The 21,492-nt window shown below is 38.8% G+C and overlaps 2 protein-coding genes and 1 long non-coding RNA gene across 7 annotated transcripts in view; 1 reads left to right on the forward strand and 2 right to left on the reverse strand.

Annotated features, from left to right (window-relative positions):
- Positions 1 to 343, reverse strand: part of LOC311519616 — a 25,520-nt gene extending 25,177 nt beyond the window's left edge. The window contains exon 1 of the long non-coding RNA XR_014711326.1: positions 211 to 343. This is a non-coding gene — a long non-coding RNA (uncharacterized lncRNA). The remainder of the gene's footprint in view (positions 1 to 210) is intronic.
- On the forward strand, positions 174 to 6,172 carry RPS3A (ribosomal protein S3A). The gene is made up of 6 exons (XM_084626284.1): positions 174 to 333; positions 1,127 to 1,230; positions 2,846 to 3,033; positions 4,248 to 4,456; positions 5,233 to 5,342; positions 6,010 to 6,172. Exons 1-6 carry the CDS (start codon positions 272 to 274, stop codon positions 6,129 to 6,131), a joined length of 795 nt encoding a protein of 264 aa, XP_084482410.1. The 5' UTR covers positions 174 to 271; the 3' UTR covers positions 6,132 to 6,172.
- Positions 6,173 to 15,422: 9,250 nt separating this feature from the next.
- SH3D19 (SH3 domain containing 19) overlaps positions 15,423 to 21,492 on the reverse strand; it is a 120,434-nt gene continuing 114,364 nt past the window's right edge. For all 5 annotated transcript variants that reach the window (XM_084626278.1, XM_084626279.1, XM_084626277.1 and 2 more), the window contains one exon: positions 15,423 to 19,079. In XM_084626278.1, the coding sequence (XP_084482404.1) occupies positions 18,972 to 19,079 (108 nt within the window). In that variant the 3' untranslated portion in view covers positions 15,423 to 18,971. The remainder of the gene's footprint in view (positions 19,080 to 21,492) is intronic.

Here is a 21,492-nt window from a genome sequence, read left to right on the forward strand (position 1 = left end):
GAGCTGGCTCAGGAGGATGGCCCCAGCGCCCAGTCGTAAGGAATCACTAGGGTGAGCCCATTCTGTCCTTCACGTTGGCCTCCCCCGCCACCGCGCCATTTGGTTCACCCCAGGCCCTTGAGGAAGCTGATCTCTCCCGCGTTGCCCCTGCCCCTTCCGCTCTAGTTTCTCGCGAGAGGTCGGTAGGCGGAGTTCTCGCGTGAGACTCACCTCTCTCGTATAATCTCGCGTTGCTGGGGGGCTTCGGCCTCTTTGGCTCCAGGGCGGCACCATGGCGGTCGGCAAGAACAAGCGCCTCACCAAGGGCGGCAAGAAAGGCGCTAAGAAGAAAGTGTAAGCGAGGCCGGTCAGGGGCGAGGGGTGCCGGGGGCCCCGCCGCGGGGGCTGCTGGGCGGCGGCTCGGCAGGATGCGCCGGATGCCGGGCGGATTGAGGCGGCCGGCGCAAGGCGCGGCGGTGGCGGTGTTGACATGGCGGCGGCCAAACCTGGGATTGGGGCGAGGGTTGTAGAGCGCGCGCGCGGCCCCCGCTGCACGGGACGGGGGCGCTGCGGCAGGGGCGGGGCCTGCTCCGCCGTGAATCCCCCTGCCCGAGGTGGGGGGCCGGGGCCTGGCCGCACGGAGCCCCCCACCCCAGCACCAGGCTGTGACTCTTGGGGGAAGATAGGAGTTAGGGAGCCGGGCTGCCTCTGCCCCACGTGCTGTGCGGAGCCGTCTCTGGCTGCCCCTGCAGCTCGGCTGCTGATTTGTCCCCAGCTCCGGCGCCATCCCAGTGCAGGTGGGACAGAGCCTAACTGCTAGATATTGTGGGCTGGGTCCTTGTCTCTGACTGTCCCTGAAAGTGCAGGGCCTAGAGGGCTAACACTGAGCAGCACGTTGGGATGGATCAGTTTACTTATTTGTTGGTCCAGTGCTTGTATCACTTATTGGTGTTTGCAAGCTTATGCTGATAATAAGAAAACAAGTTTGCACTAATTTGGGAATGCGTAAATTGCAGTCGCCTATGGTATTTGAAGTATTTGGTAACTGTACAACAGTGTACATGATAAATATGGAGGAAGGAGACCAGATTTTAGGCCAGATTTAATCTAAAAAATGAGTGGAAATATTTTTTTTTGGTAAATTAAGGGTCGATCCCTTCTCAAAGAAGGATTGGTACGATGTCAAGGCACCTGCAATGTTTAATATCCGAAACATTGGGAAGACACTCGTCACCAGGACCCAAGGAACCAGTGAGTATCTAATGTGTTGCGGTAACGCTTCATATCTGTTAATTTGTTCTGTTTTTTAAGACCGTGCAATGCAGTATAAGTTCTAAGCAGTTCCTGCTTAAACTAATGTGATTTGCAATATTATAGGATAGATAGACAGACATAAAAAAACGTGTTTTGACCTCACTGTTTGTTGGGTAGTACTAAGGCTTTTGTTTCCAGTAGACAGAATCGGGTTACACATACAGAATATGGTTTGGTTCTTGCCCATGCAAGATGAATTAACTGATCTCTATTGGAAGCTATTGGATAATCTGTGGAACTGAAATGCAAAGGAAGACCCAATAAAGATTAGAATTCTGGGGTGGAAATTACTTAAAGTTATTTAAAGCATATGGGGAAAATGACAAAAAATTATTAATATCTTTTATAGGAGAGGAAGATCTGGAAAGCAGTGATGCAGAAAGATCTTGGGAAGGACATAGTGGGCAGATCTCTATATGTGGGGTTTCATTGTATAGGGTAGTGAAAACCACTAATTTTTTGGGCGGTGTATGTGCAGAGGCACCCCTAAGTAGAGGGAGGTGGTTATCTTTCACATGATCAGGTGACACCAAACTTGGAATACTATATTCAGGTAAGGGAACCTTAGTCTCTACTATTCAGAGATGAACAATGGGATCTGGATAAGCGCAACAGAATTATGTAAATGTAGGTGTGCAGCATGGCCAGCTTTACATGTGTTACGGGGTTTAAATATCAAAGGAGGACATGAATTATTTAGCATGGGTATAATTAGGAGCAATGGAATGAAATTAAGGAAAGGAAAACTTTGGTCGTCATATGATTCATAAAAGTGAAATCTAGCAGATCATGGAATAATGTCCCCTGGTAACTGGACATAGAGAAGCTACTGCAAGGTCAGTCATGCATTGGCAGAGGTATAGCTGTTAAGAGATGTAATGAGACTTGTAATTTGCTCTGCTCCCTAATTTCATTTCTTAATCATTTATGTCTTTAGCTCTTATTTTGCATGTGCGTATGTTTTTTTAATATATGTTAAAAAAGTAACCTAGTTCTTACATTTTTATATGTATACTTTTATCAAGACACTTTGACTCCAGTTTCTAAAGGTATTGCAGCACTGAGCGCACCAACACCTAAATGCCTTTTTTAAATGTTGGCTGAATCTAGATTGAATCTTCAGGCCTGACCATAGAATTTATTTTTTGAATTTTAAATATGGGGCACAGCATGGTGTCTTTCACTGCTGTGTATTGATGCTTTACTAGTTCATTGACTAACTTTATTACAAAAAAAAGTCTCTGCAACTGTTGAAGTTAAAGTAAATTTTTGTAGATCTAAACTTACATGAATTTGTGTTCAAGTCTAATGTGGTCTCCTCACTAGAACGTGGGGTTTGGGATCCATGCTTGGTACCGTGTTATTGCGGGGGCCATATTACCATAGATCCCAATTTAAATATTTAATTTTGGGATCCATCGCTGCAACCACGCTATATGTGAAGCTGCACTATAGCAATGCGTGCTCTAGCGAAGGTCCGCTATATTATAAATTCATATCAGCTAGTCCTTCTTTTAATTTTTAATAAAAATATTATTTCATACACTTATAGAAATTGCCTCTGATGGACTTAAGGGCCGTGTGTTTGAAGTGAGTCTTGCTGATCTGCAGAATGATGAAGTTGCCTTCCGTAAATTCAAGCTGATTACAGAGGATGTTCAGGGCAAAAACTGTCTGACCAACTTCCATGGAATGGACCTCACCCGTGACAAGATGTGTTCCATGGTCAAAAAATGGCAGGTAAGTGGTAATGATATGTATCTGTGAAGCTGCAAAAATACTACCTTGACAGTAAACTGCCTCTAAAAATTGAGATGAAATAACTTGATCTTTGATACTGTTTGCAGGCTCATCTTTGACTTGATCAGACCAGCCAGTAATGTATTTGATTATTGATTGGTATTTGCTTATTTTTTCTTTTTGAAAACCAATAAGATAAAGCTTAAGGGTCACATTTTTAAAGACCAGCATCTGCAGCAATTTCTGTTGCCTGCAGAGGCACACAGTTGCAGAAATTGTACACAATACTTCGAGCACATGGACTTCAAGCCTAGTTTTTTTTGTTTTGTTTTTGTTTTTTTTAAAAGGCAAAATGTATTTCTGAGGCCTTATTTACATTTGTTGTAGTTAGTTTGTCATTGGCTCCACTGGGGCAGCTACACTATGAAGCAAATCCCTGAGACCTCTGTCATTAGTGAGAACGGCAGGGTTTGGGAAGGCACCTTAAGGAAACAGAACACCTTGTTGCACGTATCATAGTTACTAGGCTGTCAGATTACACTTAAATACAAACTTTCAATATACAGGATGTAGACATCATCCTCATCCCAAATTTAAGAAGCCACAGAAAATGTCTTTATTCTAATTGGTGGATGTTACTGTGCTTGTAAAACTAAATAATGGATGTTGACTAAAAGCAAGGTAGGATTTTACTGGCTCCAAGTTGCCCCTGCTTATGAGGCAGAGAGTTGGGGTGTTCAGTAGAAGTCCCAATACAAAAAGAGAGGGGCTGGAAGGGAAAGTTGGTATTGGCAACTTGGAAACCACTTGGCAAGGAGAGACTTCCCACTAATAGCAAGGGTGGTGTATAAAATCCCAACCTGGGATGGAGGAGGTGCATTATAAGAATCAACACCTTTGTGCTCACTGCTATTATTAGTGTAACTGAATTATCTCTCCTTTACTCAGTCTGCTCATTATTAAGGTGCCAGATGTAAGAAGTGCTGCTGGTGTCATCAGTTAGTGTCCTCCCAAACCGTGTTTAGGAATTGGAAGTGTCAATAGCAGTTTAATATTAGGTAGAATTTATAATTTAGGGGCTAACTATTCGCACCTTAATGTTGGGGTCAAGTGACAGCAACACTAGAGTATTTTAAGGAAGGTCTGACACTTTCACTGTGGTGTCTTTCTGTGATGTTAGAAGGGACAAATGTATTCTGTAACTTCTTTTCTAGACAATGATTGAAGCCCATGTTGATGTCAAAACTACCGATGGCTATCTACTGCGCCTCTTTTGCGTAGGTTTTACCAAGAAGCGCAATAACCAGATTCGCAAGACCTCATATGCCCAGCACCAGCAGGTCCGCCAAATTCGCAAGAAGATGATGGAAATCATGACACGGGAGGTGCAGACTAATGACCTGAAAGAAGTTGTTAATAAGCTGTACGTCTTGATTGTTATTAATCAAGTTTTATCTTGGGAATCAGTTGCCATTCTATTCTGGTTTAATTGAGTTTAAGTGTTGGTTTACAGAGTCACAAAGAGGGTTTAATAGCAATTCATGTATTAACTTAGTTTAAATTTCTGTGAGGACAGTACTATCATTGTTAGCTTTTTTTTTTTAAGCACGTCTGTGGGCAGTAGTAGGGGAAGAATCTGATTGCTAGAGTATCTGGATGTACTAATTAATATTTGCTAATTTAATAACTTACTATCTTATAAAACAATTTAACAGGAGCCTCAGTCATTTTCATTCCTGGTTGAGGGCTCAACAACTACTTTTGTTGGGGAACCAAATATTTAACAAAATTATGGGAAGCGCAACATACTGTTCCCCCTACACATACTCTTACCACCTGCACCACATATGACCTCCACCAAACTGTTTGATTATGTAAATGTAAAAACAGAATTTGTGAAAAGACTGCATGACACATAGATCTTTCTGCAGACTTCAGCAATGTCTAGTTTTATAAAGACTCCAGTTCTTAACTCGCTCATAGTAGTGGGTGGGTGAGATTCTGTGGCCTGCGTTGTGTAGGAGGTCAGACTAGAGGATCATAATGGTCTCTTCTGACCTTAAAGTCTATGAGGGAAGGTAGGATAGACTACTGTTGAGAATATTAAATACTGAATAATTTGAACTTTATATATTATATTGATCAGGAAGTTGATTATCACTTGAAAATCTAATACTGAAAACCTTTGATTATTTTCAGGATCCCAGACAGCATTGGCAAAGACATAGAAAAAGCTTGTCAATCCATCTACCCTCTTCATGATGTGTATGTCCGCAAAGTGAAGATGCTTAAGAAGCCCAAGTTTGAATGTAAGTTCATTTCTGCTTAAATGTGGAGTTTAACTAAGTGGTAGGCGAAGTTAAAGCAATATTTTCAAAGCATGTGTTCGGTGATTTTGGAACTGAGGGAGCCTTCTGAAGGCAGCATTGTATGTTTGAATGCTTAAAACTGATAAATGGCTTATCCTAACAGTCTGAGACTTCAGTAACAAATCTGAATTCCTGTAAATGATATTTCATTTTGGAATATTTTTGTTCTTGCTTTAAGAACCCAAATATAAATGCCGAAAAGAAGCAACTAAATGTTGGATGGTTTTGGTTTGGGAATGAATGATGACAACATGTTTCGGTCCCATATGACACTGAATGATTATACTCTTTCCCACTTTCTGACATTCCCATGTAATGCAGGACTGAGTTATTAATGGCATCTTTGAAAGACTTTAATTAAACAAAACTCTTTTTGCTTTCATGTCTTTGTCTAAATACAAAAGTTAAGTAACTCAGTGCAACCTCCTTGTATGGGCACTCTTAAATGGGCAAGTCTTATTGATTTAGCCGTGGTACAATTTTGATACATAGAAATGGCCTATTTAAATGATTTGATCATTTAACTTGTCTCGCAGTGTGGAGATGACGGGGAATTTAATACAAAAAATACTCAATTCTTAACAATTGCAATATTGTGCTTTTTTAGTGGGCAAGCTGATGGAACTGCACGGTGAAGGTGGTGGCACTGGAAAACCTTCTGGGGATGAGACAGGCGCTAAAGTAGAGCGAGCCGATGGATATGAGCCCCCTGTGCAAGAGTCTGTCTAGAATCAAAAATGGATGCAAAAAATAAAAAATTTTAATATACAGCAGTAGTAGTATTTGGTTTCATGCAGTGATACTAGACACTTACACCATATGTGGTATAATATACTGGACACTTATAGCTATTACCCTTAATAAGTATGCCACTTACTGCTGTTGCTTCATGTGCTAAAGATGTGAGCTAGTATGGACTCTGACTCTTAATTTATCTCAGTTAGGAGAGAGCAGGTTGGTTGTCCTTTTTAGAAATTGGTGTTTAAAAGTACTAGGTTGAATTTCAAAGAGTTGAGCATCTAAAACCCAAACCTCTTCTAATGAGTTCCTGAACTAAAAGAGGCTTATTTTGTGTCTACATACAGAATACATAGCATTGATCACATGCACTAACTTACACTTAATAGTACCTTTCTTCTCAAAGCAGTCTGAAATAGCACCCAGCCACCTGGTGCACAGTGGGGTGGCTGGGGGAGGAAGGAGGAAATGTTGTCCAAGGACTTGAATTTCCATGGAGTCTTTAAAGGTTTACACAGAGTAGATGGCACTCTTGTTTAAGGTCTTATTTAGATTCTAAAATTTATACTTTTGGTGATATTTTACTTTATGGTAACTTTTTCCAATAGGCAGTTTTGCTGTCTGATGCCCAAAATGCGTGTTAACACAACTATTTTATTGTGGAAACATACTCTTAATCAAAATTTAACCTGTTTTCAAAGGAATAGTGTACAAAGAAGATTTCTCACTTTCTCATTACAAGAAACAGTACAAGTTGCAATGTAAGTTCACAAATACAGTACCATACAATATAGTTCCCATTATGTGAAATAAATTTGAAGCAGAAATACTTTAATAAGACGCAAATAAACTTCCAAACTCCAGAAATCAACCTTAAACCTATATTCATTCCACTCTTTTTTTTTGTTTTGTTTTTTTGTTCTTTAGGATGATTTAGTGATACTATTTTAGCTTTTTCTAGCAGTAGGTATATGTAAAGGCTCTGAAATGATTTCTTAAGAGCTCTTCCAAATCCTTCAGTCTTATACTATTATCTGGACAATGTGCTCTGAATTCCAGTACTTTGTTTTAAACAGTATAATTGACTGATAGCAGCAGCACGCCAAAAATAACTCCTTCAATGAGGCTGGGTTTTTCCCTAGTGAAATGAGTCTACAAGTTATGTAATTAATATAACTATAAGCAGCTTTGACTGAAAGTTGGGAGGGGGACAGGCTTGTTAGGTTTGATTTACCAATCCTGTGTTCCAGTTTTTTGTTTTTTTTTAAATTTGAAGATCATGTAGTTGTGTTTGGAAGACTAGACTACCAATTTCTTAATATGCAAGATGCTAGACTTGAACTATTGTCCTTCAATGTGACCATATAAATATCCACATATTAGCTAAAAAAAAATGTTGTATCTCTTCTGTTTACAATAGTCATAATGTTAATCTGGTTTAATCTTTAGCTCTATTTATAAAACATTTTAAATTAAAATCAAACCCATATATGTTTACCACCAACTTGATACTGCAAAATTACATTAAGAACCAAGTGGAATTGACACAACCGCCCACTATCTGGCTCAGTGGTGAGGCATGTGCTTCTGGTTTTTGTTCCTAGCTGCTTATGATCCTGTTGGGAAAACTAATGCAAGTGACTTGTTGGCAGAGGGACATGCTGTGTTTTCAAAGGGGAAGGAAAGTGGCTCAAAAGATCCTGTAAGAAAGTTCAAGAATAACCACTTGTGATAGCCTGATAATTATGTAAATAATTCTGAGGCAAATATGTCCAAGAGGAAGAGGTGGAACTCTTTCTTGGGAACTCAACACCTGCATAGAGGGTGTTAGATACCTTCGCCATTGGGATAATGGTAAGTCTAAATCTCATATCCTAGTTGACTGTACCAACTGTCTCTAGGAGGCAGTGTGGTTTAGTGGACAGAAAAATAGATTGGGACTTGGGACAGCTGGGTTCTATTCTTAGTTCAGCTCTGGGCTGCTAGGTGACCTCAGATAGGTCACTTCACCTCTGTGCTTCCATTTTCCCATCTGTAAAATGGGGATAATGATGCTTAACTCCTTTAAAGTGCTGTGTGGAAAAGTGTTAAATAAGAGCTGGGTGGTATTCTGCATTAAGGTATAAAAAATGAGTTGCATTAATTAGGGTAAGTCACTATCCCCTCCTTATTACCCCACAGTTGTCTATTCTGATAATTCACATCTAATTCTGATGTTCTGTACAATACCTTTCTAATGACCAGATTTTATACTGTTCTCATATACAATGATTGAGTGTTCCTGACTTTGATATACACTTAAACTTACACCAGAAATAATCAAACGTGTTCTAATTCTCCCCTGTTTTGGCTCAAGAGTGAGTGGATACTTACTGTGAAGTGCCCTATTTTGATTACGCTTGAGTTGATAAAATAATCACTTGTTGGCACGTTATAGGAGTTAAGAGTGAGGTGTGGTTTTTTCCCAGTTAATCATAATACTCCCATTTTGTCAATTGACCTATTTGCTATGTGGGTATAGTTAAACAATTATGAAAGTGGCTCAAAGTAGGGTTTGTCTTTTTTACAATAAGACTTGTTACTGATTCATAACACATTCTGTACATCTGAGTTTAACTGACCTCCAGGAATTCCAAAATACTTGAGTACATGAACATTGTTGAATTTATGCTGCTTACTTTGGCTTTTCTGCTGATGGGTCCAAGATCAGTTTGTCCTAAAGTAAGCATTGTAGGTGCTATTGCATTTAGAGAAAGCCCAATACTGGATTTGGCAGACACTAAACAAATGCAGATTTTGGGTGAAAAGTAGATTTTCCTCATAGACATAGTGTGCTATGGAGGCCATGCTACACAGGTGTTAACATCCAGTTATGGAAACCAATAAAGTAACATAAGCAGAGAATCTAAGGCCAGGTCTACACTATAAATTTATATTAATATAGCTAGTCAGACCTGCATGAGGATTTTGCACAACCTAAATACAGTCATTGATAAATTAGCACTCTTACATCTCTAAAATCTGTACAAACATTAGACCAAACTTAATTCCTGCTGTAATTCTAAAGAAGTGACTGGAGGATTGACACAAGAATTAGTTTGGCCCATTATTTGTTAACACCGCTATGTGGTAGAAAGTAAACCTCTTCTGTTTGCTGGGATCTTGTGTAGGGACAAGAAAAGCAAACAAAGGAAGTCTTCCATGCTATGTAAATAGCAGCAAAGTATGAACACTCATATTGCTATGCTCCTCACAGGTTTCCACTTGCTCTGTTGCTCTTCTATCCAACAGATATGGACTTCTCTACATTCTAACTCCATGGGCAGTTTACTGCTTTCTCTATAATTCTGTAAGGCACAGTCATTCATAATTCTGATTTTAAGATACTGTTTGCAATGCCCTTTCATTGATTTCAAGGTCCCAAGTGACCTCTGTGATCATCTAGTCTGATCACCGGTGTAACAAAGGCCATAGAACTTCCCCAAAATAATTCCTGTTTGTCTAGAGCTTAGCTTTCAGAAAATCATCCAGTTTGATTGAAAAACTTGCCAGTGATGGAGAATTTATCAAAATTATTGGTTAACTGCCCTCACTGTTTAAAAATAATTGTCTTATTTCCAGTCTGAATTTGTTGAGCTTCAATTTTCAGCCAGTGTATCTTGTTACCTTTCTCTGCTAAATTGGAAGAGCCTATAATCGTATTTATTTCCCACGTAGGTACTTACAGGCTGTGATCAGATCACTGTTCAAGCTGCTCTTCGATAAACTCAAGATCGTGAGACACAAGGAACTCAGTCTCAGGCATGTTTTCTTATCCTTTAATCACTCTGGTGGCCCTTCTCTGAACCCTCTCCAATTTATCAACATCCTTCTTAAGTTGCGTACACAGGCACTGGACATAGGATTCCAACAGTGGTCATAACAGTGCCAGTACAGTGGTAAAATAACCTTTACCATTTACTTCTACTATTCTCCTGTTTGTGCATCTAAGGATCACATTGACCCTTTTGGCCACAGTGTTGTGCTGGGAGCTCATTTTCAGCTAACTATCCAGCATGACCCCAAAGTCTTTTTCAGATTCACTGCTTCCCAGGAGAGTCCCCCATTTTGTAAGTATGGCCTACATTCTTTGTTCCTAGATGTTACATTTGGCTGCATTAAAAAGTCATTATAAAATGACTCAGGTCAAGGTATCATTATTATCTTCATTATTTACCACTTTCACAAGTTTTGTGTAATCTGCAAGCTTTATTAATTTTGTTCCAGGTGATAGATAAAAATTTTAAATAGTGGAGGGCAAAGAACAGATCCTTGCAGGACACCACTAGAAACACATCTGCTCCTCAGAGGATCTCCTTGTCAGTTTTGTCCTTTTGCATTCAGAAAACTCTTCTACAGTGGAGTTGAAAATTAACAAGTGGCCTATAGTAAATTTTCAAGTAAGTTTCCAATTATTATATTCCTTTTAATACCCACTTCCAATATAAATCTTTCAGACTTTGGCACCAGGACTCATACTTCATTTGAAATCCTTGGCAGTGTTGTACTAGTACTTTATTACCATGCTTTGAGGGCTTTCAGTAGATCTGAATAGGAATGGATTTCTCAATAGGAATGGAGGAAAGGAAGCATGGAAAGAAATAACTAGCGACTGCTCACTAGACCCACTCTGCTGTCTTCCATGTACTAGGTGCAGAAAGCCTACACCGTGAACATCAGAGTAAATGGGGTAGGATCTGAGACTAAAATAAGGAAAGAACAAGTTAAGAATTACTGAGACTGGTTAGTTGTCTTCAAGGTGGCAGGGCCTGATTGAATACATCCTAGAATATTTAAGGAACTGACTGAAGAGGTTGCTGAGCCATTAGCAATTATCTTTGAGAACTCATGGATGATGGGAAAGATGCCAGAAGACTAGAAAAGGGCAAACACCTTTCTGTCTATAAAAAGGGGAATAAAGACAAAATTATAGACCAGTTAGCTTAACTTTGGTAACCAGAAAGATAATGGAGCAAATACGTAAACAATCAATTTGTAAGCACCTAGAAGATAAGTAACAGTCAACATGGATGTGTCAAGAACAAATCATGTCAAACCAACCTAATATCCTTCTTTGACAGGTAACCAGCCGTGTGGATGGGGGCAAGCAGTAGATGCCATATATCTCAATTTTAGTAAGGTTTTTGATACTGTCTCACAAGATCTTCTCATAACCAAACTAGGGGAAAAAAAGCCTTGACAAACATACTATAAGGTGGGTGCGCAACTGTTTGGAAAACCATAATCAGAGAATAGTTATCAATGGTTCACAGTCAAGCTGGCAGGTGATATTGAGTGGGGTCCTGTCAGGCTCTGTCCTGCATCTGGTTCTGTTCAATATCTCCATAAATGATTTGGATAATGTTGAGGGCTTGTCTACACTGAAAATGCCGCAGTGGTGCAGCGACACCATTAGTGTTTCAGTGAAGAAACTACCTATGCCAACAGAGGGCTTCTTCCATCAGTGTAGGTAATCCACCTCCCAGAGTCATGGTTGCTAGGTTGATAGGTGCAGTCTACTCTGGGGGTTAGATCGGTTTAACTGCATTGTTAAGTGGTATGGATTTTTTTACACCCCCGGAGTGACACAATAATATTGACCTAATTTCCTAGTGTCGACCAGGTCACAGAGTACGCTTTAAGTTTGCGGACAAGAGCAAGATGGGAGGGGTTGCAAACCCTTTGGAGACTGGAATTAGAATTCATAATAAGCTTGACAAACTGGAGAAATGGTCTGAAATAAATAGGATGAAATTCATAAGGACAAATGCAAAGTTCCTTCCTAAAGTGTAGTATAATTAACTGCCCAAATACAAAATGGGAAAAACTGCCTAGGAAGGAGTATTGCAGAAAAGGATCTGGGGATTATAGTGGATCACAAACTAAATATGAGTCAACAATGTAATACTGTTACAAAGAAAGTGAACATCATTCTGGGATGTATTAGCAGGAGTGGTAAGATAAACACGAGAATTAATTCTTCCACTCTACTGAGCACTGATAAGGCCTCAACTAGAATACTGTGTCCAGTTCTGGGCATCAGACTTCAGAAGAGATGTGGACAAATTGGAGAAAGTCCAGAGAAGAGCAACAAAAAATTATTAAAGGTCTAGAAAACAAGACCTATGAGGGAAGATTGAAAAAAATTGGGTTTGTTTAGTGTGAAGATAAGACTAAGGGGGGGACATAAGTCTTCAAATACATGAAAGATTGTTATGAATAGGGAGGGTGATAGTGTTCTTAACACTCAGGACAGGACAAGAAGTAATGGACTTAAATTGCAGCAAGGGAGACTTAGGTTAGACATTAGGAAAAACTTCCTAACATAAGGGTAGGGTAGTTGAGCACCGAAAAAACTACCTAAGGAAATTGTGGGATCTCCATCACCAAAGATTTTTTAGAACAGGTTAGACAAACCAGGGATGATCTAGATAATACTTAGTCCTGCCTTAGTACAGGGGACTGGACTAGATGACCTATCAAGGTTCCTTCCAGTCCAACATTTCTATGATTTTTGTGACTGAGAAAACAAAGCTTACGAAGTGGCATAATTGAGTTGAGGGAGCTCTGCAGGTTGATTTGCAATCCTTGGTAGAAACATTCTTACTAAATACTTTAAAAGGGCAACAATTATATTTAAGCCAGGGAAACCAGATTGCCATTTAGCAGAAAGAGACATCCAACTGTATTGTTTAATTATGATAGTAGCAATGTTAAAATAAACTTCTTATTTCCTTGTGTGGCACAAAGCAGGGCCAGCCAAAATTTTTTGAGTAAGTGGGTAACTTTACAGATACCAGAACTGATAGACTTCAGACCTGTCTGTCTGAAACAGGATTAAATTGAGTTGAAACTGCAAGAGTTCAGGGTACTTGGCTATTTGACAGTGGCAAGGGTGTTTGCCAAATTAGATCTTAAGAGTTGTTCTCAATTCTTAACAACTGCATGGTGGAAGTTCAGAGAATTCTGAGGGTACAGTTATAAAATTTCTGCAGGCTTTATCCAGGATGTAGTTGCTGGAATATCAAAATATTCTGCGTGCTGGCTGGTCTCTTCAAAGTAAATCTGAAGTGTGCCAAAAGTCGGGCTATTCTGGTAAAATGTCTAGAAGATACCACTACAAAGAAGTGACTGCAAGGTAATCTAATAAGAGCCATGAACCTGATGTTCTTTGTCAATTATGTGGAATAGAAATGATTACCTTTCTTTCCAAAATAAAAATATTAACATGAATTTAGTGTTCACAGGGTGCTGGATTGATAGTCCCAGGGATCAAAGTTGTCTAAACAGAACCAAAAGTGGTAGTTCAAGTTTAGTTCAATTGCCCTGACCCTTCCATCCTTGCTATGTGTGCTACTAACAAGGGTGCTAATTGTAATGGCTTTAGCGATGCCTGTTTACTGGGAACTAGAGTGAAACTTCTCCCTCCATTCCATATAGGCCACTCAGGTGATAGTAATCTCCAGTTGTTACTAGTGAAAGACACGCTGTATCCTGTTACGCATCTCCTGGACCATCTAGTTCTCCTACTATTAGCCTTTTTACCTGTTGTATTCAAACACCTAAGAGTGATCACACTTTGTATTTTTACCTATTTACAACAATCCAACTTCAACTGAGATTGCTTTTGGGGCTTGCCTACACACTCAAGTTATACTGTTTTAATTATTCAAGTACAGCTAATGTTGTACAACCCCAATAGTATAGATTCAGTTAAACCACTATAAGAGTGCTTTATTCCTGTATGGGAAGGGAGATAAGCCATCCAGGTGTGACAGATGCTATAGACACATGCAATATCTTTGAGAGTATTGTTTCAACTTTATAAAAGTTACCTGTAGCTCTGAGCCAGGGATTGTATGCTAGCTCCATGGGTTGCTAACTCCCTCCAGGAACTAAAACCAGTGTGTGTTGGAGTAATTACTGCAGACCCTGGGACAGGTAAGCAACTCTAGAGAACTACTGAATGCTTGGTGAACTGCATATAGCAGTTCTGGCTGAGGTCCAGAAGATACAGAGAAGCTTTTGATATAAAGGCTCAGCTGAAATTGACTGAGAAGTTCTTGATCTAAAAACTGGCACAAACTGTTAACCAAGAGGGCAAACTCAGCTGAAAAGTTTGAAGGACTTTGGAACATATCAGCGTTCCCCTGTGGAAGTTGGGTGACATTTGGTTAGCTTAGCATTCATTTAGACAATTTATTATTTTGTTTTTAGGACTAAGGCATTAGAGAATTCATAAATGTACTTGGCTTTGTAAAGGCTGGCAGGCCCTTGAACCGCAGCTTAAATCCCTGGGATGGATGGAGAGTGTCATGCATAAGGTTAAGATTTTGTCATGGATATTTTTAGTAAAAGTCATGGGCAATAAAGAAAAAAGAAAAGGAGGACTTGTGGCACCTTAGAGACTAACCAATTTATTTGAGCATGAGCTTTCGTGAGCTACAGCTCACTTCATCGGATCCGATGAAGAGAGCTGTAGCTCACGAAAGCTTATGCTCAAATAAATTGGTTAGTCTCTAAGGTGCCACAAGTCCTCTTTTCTTTTTGCAAATACAGACTAACACGGTTGTTACTCTGAAACTGGGCAATAAAGAAAAATTAATGGAATTGTGACCTGTCCCTGACTTTTACTAAAAAATCTGTGATAAAATGGGAACGGATGGGGTGGCTCAGAGCTCCAGGGTCCCCCTGCCCCCTCCCTGACAGCGGAAGTGGCAGGGGGGAAGGGTCCTCCTGCCCTGCCACGGTGGGGATACATCACAGCTCCCTTTGCTGCGGGTGATGGTGGGACCCTATAGCTCCCACCTGCCGGGGCTGAAGTCACGGAGAGAGGTCTTTGGAAGTAACAAATTCCATGACTTCTGTGACAAAATGGTAGCTTTAGTCATGTGACACTTCCAATAGAGATGATTGCTAGAGGCATGGTTTATTGAACAGACCATGGAGGGACAAAGCTGCAGTTAATTCCAAAATGGTGACTACTGATGTATGGCACATTTATACCAGTATACTATTTTGATTTTTTTTGGGGGGGTAAATCCCTAATGGAAATACTTATACTGGTGTAAGATCTGTGTAGACCAGACAAAACAATTATTGCATTATAGACCATGTTAACTGAACATGACCTCATGTATTTAAAGATATCAATCCTTTCATTAAATCAGAATTAGTGAGAGTTAAAGGTAAATACAGCATCAAATGTGACTCAGACATACATATAAAAGTTTATTGGTTAAATACAAATTTAATTTATACTGGTACCGTATTGCTGGAGACAAATTTGGACTTGCAGAATATAAGTTTTTATTTTGTACTATATTCACTATATATAAAAATCATGGAAAAATGTGTTCTGACACAAAGATGCTATTTTCACTGTGGATGATTTCACAAAACACTAACAGCCTGGAGTTTAGGAAGACCACTCTATATCATATTAATGAATCCTAGTCCCTAGTTGAGTTTCAAGATAAAATAAATCTTTCATATTAACTGCAAATGTAATTTAGGACTTTCACTGGAACTTTCCCTTTTCATTTCCCCTTTCTGCTGAATTACATCCTTGTAAACAACAGGGATTTTAGATTATTTTCTGTGTAAACCTTTGTGGTCACAGATATTGTCTAACAGTAAAGCAGATATTTTTTGCGAAACAGATCAGTTAATTTAATTTTATCAAGGGACTGAAATTTAAAACGATGACTTTGAGCTGGCAAAGCTACAATAATGTAAAAAGCCTGTAGATGGCACTATTGTTCTGAATTTGCAGCTTCCAGCAATGTTATCCTTTTATGACTTAAACATTAAGTATAATACATAAGTGGTATTATGTTTGCTATATTTCCTGATGTAGTATTTGGAGTTACAAAATAAAATACAAGGATTATTCAATTAAACAGATGTTTATTTAAAAAGTATGAAATTAATGATGTCACTCATTTAATTAAAGTAGTAAAAATTAATAGGCCAATATAGCTAAATCTTCACACACCCTTTTTCTTTTGGAAAAATCTATGAATTCAGCACTATTGGTTAAAAAATATTTGTATCAAAGCTTTAGAGAACTGACATAATTAAAGGGTTGTTTACACAGCAAGGTAATGTGAGCTATGGGGGTGTGTGATATTTCTAAAGCACATTAACATGGGCATATTAATGTCTCCATGTATATCCTGCTGGTGCATGCTAAAGGTTCACTAATGTCTACACACACCAATTAACGTACAGCACATTAGCCATGTGATTTCTGAAGTGCACTATAGCGCTCATTACCCCTCATGTAGACCAGCCCTAAGTCAATAGTAAGTAAACACTGCACACTAATACCTTATCTGCCTCCTCAATGATTTAGGTCTCTCTTTTGGAGGAAGTAAGTTGAGTAAGTCTTTATTAAAAAAAAAAAAAAAATTCTTAAATTTGTACTAGTTTGTTGTTCAAAATATTTATAGGTGGTTTACCAATCGCATTGGCACATAGCCATGGTGAAAGGAGTCCATTTTGCTTAAACCTTTGACATGATACCCATACTATAAAGCAACACTCGTTTTTTTCTTCAAGTGAAAGGGGACAAGACATTTCCCAGACAGAGTACATGCAGGTTTATCATTCTTAAGTGGAATTAGAATTTACTTTTTGGGCACACAAAATAAAACAACATCCTTTTTGTCCATGAACGAAAAATTAAAAAGGTGAGTTTGAGTGCTAATGTCTATTGTATTTTATTAGGGTTTTTATATTAGTCCCTTGCTATAGTATCTGAGCATCCCTTCTATAAGCCCAGGGGAAAGCAGCATCATAAGATAAGAGATAGAAGTAGAGAGGCCTGTGTTAGACTTCAAAATTAAATCAAGATATCAAAGATAGACCTTGCTAAAAAGATCTCCGTAGTCTCCAAACTTTAAATGATCAATGCTGAATCAACACCTTGCTGCTCTGACTTTTACACTATGCTGTGCTTTTCTAATGGAAAGAGATTCTGAAAAGCCTGGCTTTTTTTTATTTGCCACCTGCATATATTAGTCCTCTGATATAATATACACACAGTTTGCTCAGTTGCCTTGTTCTTCAGAGAATACAAAAGAGGCCAGTTGCTCATGTGGAAATAGGATGCCACTGAACATGTATAGAACAAACTGTAGCATAATAAAGATTACAATTTTTTGTTTTTGTTTTTTACAGTACACATCGGCCCAGAATGGGAGGTGGGTTAACAATTAACTTGTTTAATATGGAGCTATTGTCAAACATTCTGGAAGTGTTGGTTTCCAGAATGCACTGTTCTTATCTGGAAATATGTCTAATATGAGACTTATTTAGTCTATGTAATTTAACTTGTATAATTTTGCATTGTTTTTGCTTTAAAAAAAAATCTGTGTGCCTGTTAGGTTAATTTCTCTTGGTGTCTGCTGCTTTCTGCCTTGACAGATCACTTATAATGCTACATCTTCTATGTAATTTATATAAAATAACTTTTAGTGGATACCTCAATTAGCTATCCTCACTCATAGACATAAGACTGGGTAATATTCCTATTAAAATGAATATTTAACTGAGAAAAACAAAACGAGAATGGCAGCTGGGGGGAAGGGTGCTGTGGGTTTATAGAATGGATTGGTAAATTTATTTTGCTAATTTGAAACACTGTCAGGTTTGAAAGTTAAACTGAAATGGGAATGGAATTGGGTTTGTTTTATGTAGGAGAAACGAAAACTGACAAGGAAAAAAAATCTTTTTTTTAAAAAAAGCAACGAGCAAGTAGACAAACCTAGAGACAGGATCAGGGAGGGAAAGAGAGGAAGTTTCTAATGGGAAAACACTCTCCATGGGGCACTAGCTTGAGCCAATCCCAGGGTGAGGGTTTTTGTTTTGTTTTGTTTTTAAATGTTGATTTCTAATCTATTCCTTAACACGCACAACAGGTTTCCCTTTAACTAGACAACTGTGTTGGGGGGCGGATGGGAGCAATCACTCTTCATTCAGTAAAAAGACTGATGAATGTGCTCTATTTTTATGAACTCTACAAGTACAAAAACCTTGAACTTCAAGTTTACTCAGCCCTATATTCAAAGATTGAGAAACTCTTGAGTGAAGTTTTCTTATTCTTTTGATCCTCCTTCTTGTTAGACTTTGGTATCCCATATATAAAATGACAAACTCTACAAAGTGTAGATCATACATTAGGGCTTGACATTTTTCTGCAAGATAATAAACGGTACCTTTATCCTTTCAGTCCTAAAATAACTGTTTTATACTGCTAATGAGGATATTAACTCAAGCAGTAGTGAAATCTGAAAATAAAAAATGTAGGTATACATATTTAACATGTAATACTTAAATCTGAAAAATAAATGCATTTCTAAAAAGCTTATTAAACAATCTTAATTTATGCAAATTGTATGCAAGATAAATGAAATATCAGATCAGGTCAACTACTAGAATGCAGTTCACTTAACTTGTAAGAAGATATTGTACCACATTGAATTTCCCTAGCTGGAAGCTATTAAAAAATCCTGTGTAAATTCTGTTTGCTAGCTCACGTGGAACCTTTACAAAGTTTTGTTGTCATGGCAAATGTTGATGTTTCAGGAAATTAATATAATTATATATGATGTGGTTCTCTTTCTAGAGAAAATAGTGCAAATCATATTTGATAGTCAAAGTATTAACTCAAGTGACAACAAAGATGGTAGTTCTTTGTTTGCTGAAGTATATAATGTGCCTTTGTGCTAGATAAGCATTTGCTTCCATATGCCTAGTGAGCAGAACTGGACTCCATCCTTATGATGCCTATAGAACTCGAACAAAGTTCTTGGGAAATATTCCAGATTTGCCTTGTACTTCTCCACTCATCCAGTCTTCGTCTACAGGTTCCAATTCTGTTATCATATCACCTGCCTGTAAGAAAATGAGCAATGATTAATCTTTTCTGTTCAAATACAGCTTGATATGTGAAGTTGATATGGGATTAGAGGGAGAAGAAGTAACAACAATTCACCTTCAAAAGACTTTCATTGTTTTATTTTTCTCTGTATAAATCAAAGGATTGTCTTCTTTTACTAACTTTACATTTATATGAAGTAAAACATCTTCACACACTTGGGAGACACCTATCTCAGAATATCCCATATTTAGGGGTCTGTTCTGAGAAATGGGACATGCAGGTTCAAACTCATGCTCCAAATCAGGCAGGCCTTTGAGCAAGTCTACCACATTGGGCCCCTTAGGCAAGATAAGTGGGGCAATACCTAATTGGAGGATCCCACCAGGGTTTAGGCTTGAGCGAGGTGCCTGGACTGAAGCAGCTGTGTACCTGACTAGCAGTGGATTTTTAGGCATCTAATGAACTTTATCACTGGAAGCTTAGGTGCCAGGAAACAAGGTTATAGCAGTTGAGCAGGGATTTTGAAAATCTAAAATTTTTTGACTGAGGTGCCTAAAGTTACAGTTACTTAACCAGTCGGAGAACACTTCAATCTCTCTGGTCACGCGATCACAGACATGAAGGTCGCTATTTTAAAACAAAAAAACTTCAAATCCAGACTCCAGCGAGAAACTGCTGAATTGGAATTCATTTGCAAATTGGATACTATTAATTTAGGCTTAAATAGAGACTTGGAGTGGCTAAGTCATTATGCAAGGTAGCCTGTTTCCTCTTGTTTTTTCCTACCCCCCCCCCCCCGATGTTCTGGTTTAACTTGGATTTTAACTTGAAGAGTGGTCAGTTTGGATGAGCTATTACCAGCAGGAGAGTGAGTTTGTGTGTGTATGGGGGTGGGGGGGATGTGAGAACCTGGATTTGTGCAGGAAATAGCCCAGCTTGATTGTCATGCACATTGTGTAAAGAGTTGTCACTTTGGATGGGCTATCACCAGCAGGAGAGTGAATTTGTGTGGGGGGGTGGAGGGTGAGAAAACCTGGATTTGTGCTGGAAATCACTTTAGATAAGCTATTACCAGCAGGACAGTGGGGTGGGAATAGGTATTGTTTCATATTCTCTGTGTATATATAAAGCCTGCTGCAGTTTCCACGATATGCATCTGAGGAAGTGAGCTGTAGCTCACGAAAGCTTATGCTCTAATAAATTGGTTAGTCTCTAAGGTGCCACAAGTCCTCCTTTTCTTTTTGCGAATACAGACTAACACGGCTGTTACTCTGAAACCAGTTACTTAAGAGTATATGCTGATGAGCTACTTAAACTGTTTTTTTCTCTAGTAAGCACAATTCTTTTTCAGTGCTTTGCTACAAGCTAAGTGTCTTACCCCCATTGTTCTTGTTATCCATCCCTGACACTCACTCCTTGAAGTTTTCCTCATATTATGGTTACCAGAAGTGGGGCACAATGGTCTGAGTAGTTTAACAGGTTGTCTGAAGTGGACTAGAATTAGTACTACCTGTCTGATCTACTATTCCTTGTTCCTATTTTCATCATGTTGTGCCCCATACTTAATCTAAAATATTCTCCCATAGCCTTGCCTTTTCTTCCAGTGCAGTGCTTTTAATATAGAATACTCTACTCCTATAGTCTCACAAGAACATAAAACCCAAGTGCTCACATAGGATCTGCTTTAGGCACAGTAGTAAAAGGTAGTATTTTTGAGATTACTCTTAATCTGATCTTGCTTTGAATGTCGATGCAGTGCTTGCCAATTTAAGTTTCAAGTTCCCTCAGTATCTGGTTCGTTGGTTCTGATATACTATAGACCCACCACTTCTTGCTAACATCCTTTACCTCTTTAAATAGTGACAGGTTTCAGAGTAGCAGCCGTGTTAGTCTGTATTCGCAAAAAGAAAAGGAGGACTTGTGGCGTTTGTTAGTCTCTAAGGGGCCACAAGTCCTCCTTTTCTTTTCTTTTTTAAATAGTCTGTCTGAATACCCAGCAAGCAGTATGTCACTTGATTTTCTATGTCACAACTGCATGGTGTGCTGTGCAAACTTCTCAGGAAACCCAAAACACACGCTGTACTTAATGTATTTTAAAAGCCCACCATCGTAGGGTGTCGGTGCTGCTGCTACTACGGCTCCGTTCCAATATTTCATCCTGTCTTCTGCTTCCTAGGCACAGTGGGATAAATTGTCTGGTGCCCTATTTGATCAGATCTCTAATTTTTGATACAACTGAAAATGAATGCATCTGGTCAGAAAACTTAATTTTACCTTTTTTTTTTTTTTTTTTTTCGGAAGAAGCGTGACAAGGTAACAGGATCTATTTGTCAAAGTAAAACTATGATCTGACTTTATTCAAGATATTTTGTTTGTTTCAGAACAGCTGTACCCTGACTAAAGTCACAGTAAGAAAAGACAAAAGCA

The sequence above is a fragment of the Lepidochelys olivacea genome (genome assembly GCF_965140295.1).
Source record: "Lepidochelys olivacea isolate rLepOli2 genome assembly, chromosome: 4".
Lineage (NCBI taxonomy): Eukaryota > Metazoa > Chordata > Testudines > Cheloniidae > Lepidochelys > Lepidochelys olivacea.

Coding starts and splice junctions, on each gene's coding strand:
- RPS3A (XM_084626284.1), top strand. CDS start 272: ATGGCGGTCGGCAAGAACAAGCGCCTCACCAAGGGCGGCAAGAAAGGC. Junction 334..1,126: donor AAAGGCGCTAAGAAGAAAGT/GTAAGCGAGGCC, acceptor TGGTAAATTAAG/GGTCGATCCCTTCTCAAAGA. Junction 3,034..4,247: donor CCATGGTCAAAAAATGGCAG/GTAAGTGGTAAT, acceptor CTTCTTTTCTAG/ACAATGATTGAAGCCCATGT.